The sequence below is a fragment of the Hydra vulgaris genome, chromosome 02 (assembly GCF_038396675.1).
Source record: "Hydra vulgaris chromosome 02, alternate assembly HydraT2T_AEP".
Classification (NCBI taxonomy): domain Eukaryota; kingdom Metazoa; phylum Cnidaria; class Hydrozoa; order Anthoathecata; family Hydridae; genus Hydra; species Hydra vulgaris.
In genome coordinates this window covers 29,351,738-29,365,389 of record NC_088921.1, presented here as the reverse complement: position 1 = coordinate 29,365,389, position 13,652 = coordinate 29,351,738, and the positions used below count along the sequence as shown (strand labels likewise).

At 31.2% G+C, this 13,652-nt stretch overlaps 1 protein-coding gene across 1 annotated transcript in view; it reads right to left on the bottom strand.

The window, feature by feature from the left end:
- Positions 1 to 12,990: 12,990 nt before the first annotated feature.
- LOC100214140 (mitochondrial adenyl nucleotide antiporter SLC25A24) overlaps positions 12,991 to 13,652 on the bottom strand; it is a 32,097-nt gene continuing 31,435 nt past the window's right edge. The window contains exon 11 of the mRNA XM_065790518.1: positions 12,991 to 13,542. Coding sequence (XP_065646590.1) covers positions 13,355 to 13,542 — 188 coding nt within the window. The 3' untranslated portion in view covers positions 12,991 to 13,354. The remainder of the gene's footprint in view (positions 13,543 to 13,652) is intronic.

Genomic DNA, 13,652 nt, shown 5'->3' with positions numbered 1-13,652 from the left:
TTGATATTCACCATACAACATCTTTATTTTTCTTTCACCAGAATCAATCCTCTGATTCAGAATTCTTGCTTTGCTCCAAATCATATCAATATCTTTAATTGTGCCATTAATACTGTCCTTAACAGTGAGGTGTTCTTTGAGGTGGTAAAAGAGGAGACAGTGGATGGCATCACCGTTCGTAGCCAATCTTGCTGAAGAGAATTGGTTGGTGGCCTCGCCGACAAGCCAAACTTAAGCAGAACTTCTTGTTGCAGCTACCATTATGTAATTACGTACCTGCCTGTAGATAGTAGATAGATAGTAGATAGTAGTAGAACAAAGTTAGCCTTGTGGGTAGTGGTTAGGAACAATTCTAATTTGTAATTCTGGACCACCCTAATATATATATATAATTACAAATTATTATAATTCAGCTGCTTTTGGGTGCAAAAGTCATGAATCAAACGGATATCGATGTCTTCTTCGCTGTAATGGTGTAATCAAAGACGACTGGAGGAAACTTAGTGATTGAATCAAAGCATACCATAACAGTCCTGTCTACCAAAGCTAATATATCATCTGGAAGACTTTATTGACAATTCTTATCAATGATAGTGAGATTCTGCAATTCGAAAAACTTTAGGGCCTGAAGTAGCACCGAAATATTGCTCTATATTATAGATACAACATTATTTTTCTCATCACAAAAAGCAACGTTTAGAAGCCAACAATTTTTTTTGGTGAGCAATTATTTTTTATTGCATTTACAATACTTTTTTTTACTGTTTCTTGTATTATAATTGCAACCGGTCAAACCTCTGCTTTAAGAGAACAAGCGAATTGCATTTTTTTGGAGCTCTGCAAGCGACTTTAAAACTTAAAAAAGCTATCTAAAAAACGTAGTTTGTTGCCAAAAGGAGGGATGCAAGCCCATTACTTCTCATTGGAACCGCAGAATGAGTTTAAACATGAGTGTGCATCATCAATCTTACTATAAAGGAACATCAATCTTACTATAGAAAAGCTTTACCTTATCGCTGACAATTGTTTGAAACTACTATATTTTTAACTTCTTGGTACAAAACTCTCCAAGTTGTCGACAAAATAAGTTGTTTGTTTCAGTCAACTTCACTAACTATTGATGACAAAGTAATTTTTACTCAACAGCTAGTTAGTGATCTTAACCGCATCCTCTCACCGTGGATTGATAACTGTCTAAAACAAAAGCTGTTGCAGGTCCTTTGATCCTTTGATCAAGATCCTTTGAAACTGAATTTTAAAAAAACAAAAAAAGAGAGCAAAACGATAAAACTGTAAATGAAGCTTTCTGCTATGAGAGCCCCGAGCAACAATTTGAGGTAAGTATCTTCAACGTTAGTCTTGACTATTTCATTTCTAAAATTCAATCAAGATTCTTTGGTAAACAATGTTTCTTTGAGATTCTTAATCAACTGGTTGAAAAATTAGTAACGAGCTTCTTTAGATACAATGTCTTGTGAGTTGGCGCAAGACTAGGCTAATGATATCTAAGAAGATCTTTACTTTTCGTAAATATATTGTTGTTGTTGTTATTTTTGTTGTTGTTGTTGTTGTTGTTGTTGTTGTTGTTGTATATATACCTCTAAAATATAGTCTATTACAGTTTGCACTGATATGTTGATACATGTAATAATGCTTTAGCAGAACAATATATATCTTTTTGTTAAAGCATTATAACATATATCAACATATCAGTGTCAGCAGTACTGGAAACATATCTATTATCACATATATGCAATAATAAATATATCTTTAGTACAGCTTGTCCTAACTTATTGTTAAGTTCATTAAATTACCTATTACCTGAAAATCTTTTGTTACTAGAAAACAAGTCGTAATGATATAATTATCTCTCTGTAAAGTGGATATATATCAAATTATAGTCAAAATAAGATATATATCAAATGATAGTGATAATAAGTGCCCTCGCAGCTGTTACTTTTACTGTGCGGTGGTTATGCTCCACAATCCTTCTTCCTGATGGTCTGTATGCACATCTATACATCTTTTTTACACTCCATTTCTCACATATGTTTGAAAATTCACTTGATCTAAACACCGCTCAATTATCCATCAATAGCTCTTGCGGTGGGCCATGCTTCCTAAATACGAATTCCAATTGACTTACTACACTTTTGGTATCTTCGCGAGTCAATTTTCTCCAAACTGCGAACCGAATTGGTTCACAGTCAATCATTGTTAAGTATGGCAACCCATTATAGTGAGTCACATCACAAGCAATCCGATACCATGTATCAGGTACATCTGGCACTCTATGTTCCTATTTTATTGGTACTGAATCAATTGAATTATATTGACAATATTTGCGCACACATTCTTCAACGTCTTTTCTCAATACGTGCATTGTCTTCGTTGCACTGTAAACATTGTCCGATAAAGCCAAAATGATGCTTTAAGTGATAATTACAAATTTTTTCTGCAATATTTATTCCAATTAGTTTTTTAGTACTTCTTTGTGAAAGCTCATTTAACCAAGTTTTTGAAACTCTTATCAACACGTCGGCTTTGTTTTTGGAGGGCGGAACCCATTTCAACGTGATGTGTATATAATTTTCTTTTATCAAGTCTTGTAATAAAGAAAGTCTTCTTTTAATAAGCATTTCTAATAATCTGTTTGATTAGGCCCAATGACTTTCAGTCAGCATAGTTTTTAACCATCCATGAACTGTAACTGGATCAGTGAATACTGAAAGATTCTTTATACCCCACTTAGTGGCTAGGTTTATTCCACGCACCCCAGCATCTAATTCAGCAATATTAACATGCATGACATCGTTAATACTTCAAAGCCAGGCTGCATCCTCAATTATTACGTCATCGTATTCTATAGCAACTCCCATTACCATTCACTTTGTACCATCAAAATAAGCATCAAAATTCTTGTCCTTTATACCAAAAGCTTGCTCCTCTGTATAAATTGAAACAAAACCAAATTCCATTGCAAAAATGCACTCCTCCACAGCGGTTAATGACATTCATACTAACAATAGCATCATTACCGACAACACTTTTTATGATCATTACTGATGTTTTTATTTTTTTTCCTTCAATGATCAATGTTACTGTAGCTTCTCCCTCCATTTTCACAAATTCTCTATTAACAGCTAACACCATTAGTTGATTTCTTCTGATACGAACACCGGCTATCTGAGCCATGTTGTTTGAATATAGTTCGAGTACATCCGCTGTCAACCAGAGTTTTTTCTGCAAAGATGTTTACCTGCAGCGTACATATTGGAAGCGCTGTGAGTTGTTTAGAGAAACAGCTAGCGCTGGCGGTTCCTCATTTGAGTTTCCCTGATGCAATGAACAAAATCTTGCAATGTGCCACATCTGAAACATTTTATTCCATCACTAACAATTTATTTCTTCAAAAAATAGATTCGGGCAACATGTCCAGGCTTGCTATAGTTATAGCAGTTAAAATCAGCAGCGGATGGTTTCTTAACATTTTTATAGAACTCAGAGATTGTTGTTGAAACATATTCTTTTTTTATTGCTTCCGACATAAGTACTTTTCAATATCCGCAGCGGAGGTTTTTTGGCTCTCCCCAAGTTGCTCATATATTACAAACGCACTGCCTTAAAGAAACAACGGAATGATCAATGAAAGATCGCCCATCTTTTGCAGCTCTCCTACCAGTTTAATCTTTTTCAGCCACACTACAACATCTTCAGACCCATCAAATTTTGCTATCATTTTCGCCGCGGATGTCTGCCTAAATGCCTTGTCAATATGACAACTTTGTTTACTTTTAATTTAACTCTGGTCTTTTTAAATTCTACTAACAACTTTTATACATAAACAAAAATTCTCGAGGGCGTAATTATATATGAAAATAGCTTACGACTAGAAATAATCTATCAACTTAATAATAAATCTATTAACTTAATAATATTATGACAAAAATAGTTATAAACATAACAATAAAGATTGATCTGTCATTATCATATCTCCCCAAGAACTAATTTCTTAAAGTAATATAGTCATTTAAATATGTCAGCCATTATCACATCGCTAAAGTTATTTCTCACTTTTAATCCTCTACAGCTTGTGGTCCGGACAACCATCCAATCACAGGTTTAAAAATATTTTCTATAGAGTTCTCTTCATTGCTCTCTAAACTATTTAATTAAATCTTCCATGTTAAAAAGTTTCTTTTTTTCTTCTTTTTCTTTTTGCCGTTTGTTAAAAATTACAAAAAAGAAATTACAATACTAATCCTTGGCGGAGCAAGAAGATGACAAATTTGTCTTATTACCAAGCCCCGTTACATTGGTGTTTTGAAACGTTTTTAAAAATTTACTAACTAGTGATAAATAAAACAGAATAAGTACATGCAAAACTTCCGCAGTAATATAAATTTTTGCTAACAGCGGATTAATTTAAAAAAATAAAATAAGACAAAAGAGAGATAATCATGAAAGTTTTCAATCACAAGAAGTTGCGTTAAAGTTTTATTAAAAATAATGCAATATAAATAAGTATTTACAGCTGATTAATAAATATCAGCAAAAACATAAAACAAAAAGGATAAACAATAAGTAACAAATGCTTAAAAAAATGTAATAATTCTAAATGATTAATTTAATTTAAAACCTTTTAAATTGTTTTTCAAAAAAGATAATAGAAATCTAGTATATCAAAGTCCATGTTTAGTAAGTGCCGTTTTGAATCAGTCCTAATACTTTCCAATGTACGAAGTCTTGTTTTTCATTAAAAATATGAAGAAAATTTTTTCAAACAATAGGTCCTTGATATTGAGTTTGTTTCGAGCTTAATTTAAGAAGGTTTATGGGAGTGACAAAATTGTTCTCTGAAAATTTCAGAAATTTTCATATATGGAAAAGGATATATTTTGTTTTCTCTGCATTTAAAAGTCGGTTACTTATAAACCACTCGTTGATCTTATTTACCACTTCGTTAAATACTTAAAGAAAAAACAATATTATCTTTGTGAGAATATAATAAATTAGTGTCAACGGCAAATAAGATAGTATTTAACATTTTTTATTCTATGTATAAGTTATTTATATAAAGTAAAAATAATAATCAGGGGCAGATCTAGGGTATCGCCACTGATGCACGTTCATCGATCATTGTGCACCGCTAAATTTAAGTTTATCTCTTTTTCAATTTTTTTTTCATAATAAAAAGTTAAAGTAGAAATTAAAATCTGATATTCACAAAAAATGTAAAACTTGTTTCATACTCGAAAAAAAGTTATTAAATCTAAACTCGATTTTATTTGATCTTTTTAGTTACTTACTCTTTACTTAGACAATATCTCCTGCGTCAGTCTTTTAAAAATTCTGAAATGGACTGTTTTATCCCGAAGCAAGGGGATAGTAAAGATTATGTTGCTTTAAGGTAAAACCCTATTACTAAAGTTAATGCTGTTATATATTTCCAGCTAGAAAATAAAATAAACTGATCTTGTTTTATATATATATATATATATATATATATATATATATATATATATATATATATATATAAAATTTATTTTAACTTATCCTTTACACTTTATTAGTCCTAAAACTGAAACAAATAAAAAACAATTTTCTGATGTTACTTTTACAGAAAAAGTTAATTCTGCAAAACATGTCAAAATTCAATCCAAAATTAACTTTAAAAAAGACAATGCTTTTATAGAGTTGCCTTTTGAACTTTCTGTCGATTCAAAAATATTTGCATGATAGACTCATAACTCAGTTAATATTCCTAATATAACTCAGTTAATATTTCTTTATATAAAGACTCAAATTCTTTATATGGTGTTTCAACATGTCATGGTAAACTTTTCACCGCTGGCAAAGACAATGCAATTTTGTTAGATATGGTAAACAAAGTATTTCTTCCTAATTCAATTTTTTTTTTTTTTTCAATATCTATTAATAGAAAAAGATAATTTAAAATTGAATGGCCCAGCCACTTTTCTTGTTTAGCTTTTTCTAGCAAAAAAGATGGAGCTTACTGTTTTCCTTGTACTTTGCTAGGTGCTAGTATTCCAAATAAGCCTGGAATACTAAACTTAGTTCTCAAGCCTCATCAAGAATGGGGTAATGCTGTTTGTGATTTTAAAAAACATGACAAAAGTTGTGCTTTACATAAAAGGTCTATGTTTTCATTTAATGCATTACTTTTACGTTGCAACTCCAAAAGTAATGTTATTGCGGTTGATTTAATTAGTTCTCATTTGAATTTTCTTTCTGTCAACTGAAAAAATAAGTTCTAATAATTAAAACAATATTATTTCTTGGCAGAAATGATCTAGCATTTTGTGGACATTGTGATGATACCAAATATCATCCTGATATTAGAGAATCTTCTACACAAAAGGTTGGAAGAGGTAACTTCATAGAGTTTTTAAAATTTTGTGTTGATGCTGTTGATCAAATATAGGTAATCATCTTTCTTTAAGTCCGAAAAATGCAACCTATACATTAAAAACTACCCAAAACCAACTTATTGATTCTTGTAGGAAAACAATTGAGGTAGTTTTAATAAAAAATGTTAAGCATTCAATTTTTTTTTCAATTCTTTGCGATCCCTGGGTATCATCGACTGATGATACCCAGGGATCTTTCTTGACGGATCTGACGATCATAGAATCCTCTCCAGAAGTGGTGGAACGCGGTCTTCCACCTTTGTTATCTGCTGCCAATTTCCCCGTACACGATATTTGGAACATAGTCTTGATACGGTCCATTTTTCACGCGATATTTATCACAAACACTTTTTTGTGACATTCCACTTACGTAATCGCCAATTTTCTTTCTTAGTTCCAATCCAAGACTGTTGGGAGCCATTTTTGCACTTGAAGTCATAAAAATAATAAAAATAAATAATCACGCTTCTAAAGGCTTACCGTGTTACATTTACCTTGTGATGATACAATAATGCTCTGTGGAAAACAACGTCTTGGTTGGATGTGGACTGTATTGATGTAATGAAACACTTGTTGTATTTCACTTCTTGTATTGATGTTCTTCGATAAAACACTTTGATAAAACTCACTTCGATAAACTGTCTTGATAATACTGACTGATTGACTTCCATATACTGACTGAATTACATGTCGATTTACATGTCTCTTATATAGTAAAATGAACCTGTGTGATTCTAGATGCTTCTTTTCGATGCTTCTGGAAGCTTCTGGATGCGTCTGGATGCTTCTGAATGTTTCTGGATATTTCTGGATGCTACTGGATGCTTCCAGATGGTTCTTCTGGAAACTTCTGGAAGCTTCTGCATGCTTCTGGAAACTTCTGGATACTTCCTTTAATTATTAAAAAACTTCCGTGACGTTCACACGGACCAGACTTAAGAAAATGAAACAAACCAAAAAATTTGCACTTGTTTTGTCCGCTGCAAAATGGCACTTGTCAACGAAATTCTGCCTGTGTGCTGTCACCTGTCAGCTGATTGCTCATGTCATGGCATGCTATGACTCCAGACTCCTGAACTGTTTGCTGTGGTAGTATAGTTCGTTTCGTTTTTAAGACATGTAAAATTAGGAACACTTTTTAGCATTGTTCGATGTTGGTTGCAAATGTTTTGTCCAATACTGTATATATATATATATATATATATGTATGTATATATATATATATGTATGTATATATATATATATATATATATATATATATATATATGTATATATATATATATATATATATGTATATATATATATATATATATATATATATATGTATGTATGTATGTATGTATGTAGAGAGAGAGAGAGAGAGAGAGAGAGAGAGAGAGAGAGAGAGAGAGAGAGAGAGAGAGAGAGAGAGAGAGAGAGAGAGAGAGAGAGAGAGAGACTTTTAGCCTATATTTATTTTTTATCAATTGAACTTCAATAAAACAAAAATTTATTAAGAAAAAACAAATCCTATCAAGAAAAGAGTCCAGAAATAGAGGGTTAACCTTAGAAAAGATTACTATTACTTTACATAAACTGCTATCAAAAAAAGGATAGAATCTAGAAATTGAGAGAAAAAGGAGAGTTAACCTTTATAATTATAATGTTATTTAATTAACCTAATATTACTTTACATAAATAAATAATATAATATTACTTTACATTACATGATTTTCAAGAAAAGGAAAGAATCCAGAAATGGAGGGCTAACCTTTGGTAAAATGATAGTATACAGATGAAGTGCAAAGTCCTATGGCTAACCTTCTCGTTGGTGCACTTTGTTGGTGAACTAAGTTGGTGCACTTTGTTGGTGCACTAAGTTGGTGCACTTTGTTGGTGCACTAAGTAAATTAGGCTTAAAATTACATGTCTAATTTATGAACAAAGTAGCCAAGGCAACATTTATGAAAATTTTTGTTAAAAATAGATAATACAAAAGCAATACAAAACAAATTTAGTTATTATTTAATGACATAACCAGCGGTGTCACTCCTAAAAAAAGCCGCCCGGGCATATCTGCATCACCCTTGCTAAGCCTTTTTCTGTCCCTTTACTTTTTAAATTGACTGTACTTAAATCTAAGGGATGTTGGAGGGGGTTTCTATGAAAAAATTTCGCATCACCCATTTAAAATGCTAGATCCGCCCCATGATAATGGTCCTAAAATAGAACCTTGGGGTACCCCACAAGTTATTAGGTTGTTTTTTGAATCTTTCGGTTCTTTAAGTATAAATTGCTTTTTGTTATAACAAAAATTTACTTTGGTTTAAATTGTATCTCAGATACGAATTAAACCAAAGTAAACTTTTGTTTTTAACACCATAATTTTCTATTTTTTCAAAAGTATCTTATGATTTACTGTGTAGAAAACTTTGGATAAATCAATAAAAACCCAACTGTATAGCAATCGTTGTTAATTCCATTTGATATATGTTTAACCAATTCAATTATTTCATGGTCAGTAGAATGGTTCTTTTTTAAAAATCCACATTGATTACAGTATAAAAGCTTATTTCAGTTAAATGTTTATATAGACTTTTATACATAATTCAATTAGTTTAGAAAAGCAGGGAAAGATTGAAATAGGTTTGTAGTTTGAAATATTCAAACTACAAACCTATTTCATCACTAGATTTGTAAGTAGGTGTTATTTTTGCAATTTTTAATTTATCCGGAATATGACCTGATAGTGAGAGATTAAAATTATGGAATAATGAGGTTCGATAATATTAAAAACAGATTTAATTACATTAACATTAATTTGAGCATTACCTGCACTTTTATTATTTTTTTTAGACCATTTAAAGCATTATGCAGTTCACCTTTTTTCAAAATCGGTTTGTCTATAATTACATCAGTTGCTGTAAGATATGAATCAAATTCTTTTTGAATAAATGGAATTTAGTCAAAATAAGCAGATAAATTTGGACCAGCCTCAAGGAAAAAACTGTTCAGTTTCTCAATAATAACTTCTTTATGATAAATAAGTTTTCCATCAATAAAAAGTTTTTAAGGTTGTTTTTTGCAATTTTTTATTCCTAATTAATTCTCTAATGACATTCCACGTTTTTCAGGTGTATTCTTTGTTAATTTCTAGCAGTTTCGCATAATAATTAACTTTTGATCGTATTTTTGATTTTTTCAAATAAATTTTTATAGCTTTTATAATTAACTTCGTTTTTTTATATTTTATGTAATTTTTATGTATTTTTCATACGATTTTATAAATCCTTATTAGTTTTATAACCCTTAGGTCCATGGGCATAAAAATGACTTAAAATTTATTACTTTTACTTTTAAAGGAAATGCTATATCATACATTTTACCAAATTTGTTCAGAAATAAAACATAAGCATTAATTACATCGTGAGATTGTAAAATAAGATTCCTATCGACGTAATCATTTAATAATTTTTTTAATTTGCATATAGAACTTTTATTGATTTGTCTCATGTCGTTGATTCGAAGGTGGTATTATTAAGAGTTATGTTATCAGTAATAACACAGTGCTGGCAAAAAGTCAGTAATAATACAGTGCTGGCAAAAAGGCACAATTTTACACAAATCAATGTTTCCACGCCAGTAGGCTCAGTGTTATTATCTTATATTTTCATCTTTAGGTATAAATATATTTATAAAGACAATTTTGTAGCTTAAACAGTTAATTAAGTGAAAATCATGGCTAAGATTCGGTAGCTTAGTAAAGAAGAAAAAGCATGCATTCAACGTCTTGCTAAAAGTGGTATGTCTCATGCAGACATTGCAACAATTTACATGGTTGAACGTACTACAATTTGGCCTGTTGTAAAGCAGGTTATCCCCCTGTCTCCTAAAAAGAGGTCTGGACGTCCTAGAGTCACTTCACAGCGTACTGACCTCAGGATGGTAACAATGGTCAAGATGAATCCTTCAATAACCTCTGGTGACCTACAGAACAGCATGCAAACACTTTCTAATGTCTCAAAGCGCACAATCCGTCACAGACTTTCTGCGGAATTAAACTTACCTGCACGAAGGTCATTTAAGAAGCCATTAGTAACTGAAAAGATGAGAAAAAAGCGCGTTGAGTTCTGCAAGAAGCATCAAAATTGGACAGAAGAGCAGCGGACACAGGTGATGTTCAATTATGAGTCCATGTTTCGTCAGTTCTCTGATGTTAAACTTTTCGTTCGTCGACCTACTAGTTCTAATCCTACCAATCCCAAATACACATACAAAACTGTGAAGCATTCACCTTCTGTAATGGTGTGGGGTTGTTTTTCTACTCATGGCCTCGGAGATTTATACTTTTTGCCCAAAGGAGAAACTATGAATGCAAAAAAGTACCTCAACGTTTTGGATGACTCTCTAATCAATTTCATGATTATTCATCAGTGCACAATTTTTCAACATGATTCAGCACCATGCCACACTACGAAGTCTGTGACTTGGCTTGGATCAAAAAACATACAGTTGCTTGATTGGCCTGGAAATTCTCCAGATCTCAACCCAATTGAAAATCTTTGGATGTTAATCAAGAAGCGTGTATCTGCTAAGAACTGCAGTTCATTAGATGGTTTAAAAAATGCTATTCGTCATGTATGGTGTACAGAAATTACATCAGGACTATGTGAAAATCTTGCCAAATCCATGCCCAAACGAATTAGTGCTGTGTTAAAAAATAAAGGATATCCTACCAAATATTAATAGTACATCTGTTTAAAATGATTATACAATGTAATAAAAATAATTGAACTTGTTTTTGGTGAAAATATAATATTTTTGGAAGTATTATTGTTTTTGGAAGTAATTATGAAAAGTAATTATGATGTTGCAAGACTTTTTGCATTTGTGTACACATTGCAAACATTGATTTGTGTAAAATTGTGCCTTGTTGCAAGACGTTTTGCCAGCACTGTATAATGGAATGTAATGAGTATAAGGATATGATCAGTTAAGTCACTTCTGATTATACCCGTTTTATAACGACTATTATGAAAATTTTAAATATTACATTATCTAGTAATGTTATTTTAGTTATATAACGGCTGTTATGAAAATTTTAAATATTACATTATCTAGTTGTAGTTGAAATAAGATTTCAATTCATGAAAAAATTATAAAGACCGCATTGACCCCACAAACTGTTGCGCACTTACATTTGCGCCATTATTTTTTTTAGCAAAGTGCCACTTTATTATGCGTCATTATTTTTATTAGCAAAGTGTTTAACCAACATTTTAAAAACTTTAATCAACAAACTTTTAAAATCTCGAGAAAAACAGCATACTTTCTGACGACCTATACAGCTTTTGACCTATACAGATTTTATTGTTCTACTGCTTGCTTGTTAACCGTTATAAGAAAAAGGTTCTGTCATAAAATAAAATCTAACTCGTGTTAACCATTTTTTTACTACTGATTTTGTTCTCTACTTCTATATATATCATGTTCTTCTTTGTATAGTACTCTGTTGTCATATTTGGTCTGATTTTTAAAATTAATTTTCTGTTAGCTCCCAAGTGTTTGCTTGCAGTCTCGTTAGAGTTGAGTTTTATTATTTTCAATAAAAATTAAAAAAAAAAAGCATAATAACAACCTTGTGTCCGACTTTGCTGATAACCACATAGCATATATGATTTACCGATGCTATTTTTATGTTAAGCTGCTGTGACGTAGTAGTTAAAGCCTTGCCCTAAATAGGTGGTAACGTGACCATATTCAATTAAATCCAATGTTTCTTATTAAACTGCTTAGTTTTAATAAAAATAAAATAGAAAAGTAGAACTTGTTATTTTTGTAAGTTAATATTTTAAAGTATTAAATTCAGGTATAGGGAAGAGCTGGGAGAAGTGTGACACGTAAATTTTTTTTAGGGTTATTGCAATATCGTTTTTAATTGGATGTATAAACTGAACCAAAGAAGTTTTTACGAATAAACCTTTTTAGATACCGATTCAATTCTCTTAAGTTTATAGCCAATTATAACTAAGTATATAAATTTTTGCTTTTAAAGAAACCGTGCCATTGGGGTAAAGTGGGACAAGTGTGAGTAGAAGTTAGACAAATAAATTTAAAACAACATTTTAACACAAATTATTTAATAAAAGCTGATAAAATCATAAAACCACCTAATCGAAGTAAAAATGTTCAAGAGCTTTCACCAATCGAAATAATCAAATTGCGACGGGAAGAAGCGGGCATAAATATTTGTTTTTTCTGTCCCATTTCACCCCGGTAATACCGCGCTCAACTTGTTTCTCCGCGTAGCGGCCTTGTTCGTCAAGATATTTCGGAGTTATAGAGCTGAGAGAGGGTTGTAACTAAAACTAAAGTAGCCTCTTTGATTGTAGTGGCCTTCAAGGCCTTAGGGAGTTGAATTAAAAGAAGAAAAAAACCGTCATTTAGATAGCATATGCTATCATTTATATAGTAGTATATTTAGAAAATGACATTTGGCAATTTGACTGAGTAAAACGTGAAAGTTCACCTAAGCGTCAACGTTCATTCGTCGAAGTCGTCGTTCTAAAAATCAAATAACTTTTGCTATCTTTAATGACTGACTCAAAAAATCCTATAAATACACATTAATTCCTAAAAACAATAAAAAATATTTTTTACAATACAACTGTAAAAACAATAGAAATTCACTAGATATTAGACAATGATCTAATGTTACAAATTTAATAGACTAACTCGCCAACGTAAAACTATTTCAAGCGTGAACTCGTTTTAACAATGGTCTTCTAACAAAATACAAAGCAGCAAAATGAATTTTAGTGTCTTTAAAATACTAGAATGTTTGTTGATAAGTTTACTTTTTCGTGCTCTATCGATTTAAAGTGTCTTTGTTTAAAGTGTTTTCGCTTTGATTCGTCAAAATATACAATAAGAGTTAATACTAATTACGACATACCAAGAGCTCTTTTGGTTAATTCATATACCACATAACTAACGCTTACTGCAGGAGCAACTTTTAAAAAATTAGGAAAAATGCCACGATATAATCCTGCAACACCGTTTTCTGAGATGATCAATCGAAACATGTCCATCGTACCTTTAGCGCGATGACCTTCGAAATGTGGATCATTAGCTAAAACAAAAATACATTTTTACTATATATTAGACAAAATTTTAATGATTCTTAATTAGTGCAATTGTAAATATGTTTTTATAATGATAATTTTAAGAGATATTTGTGGA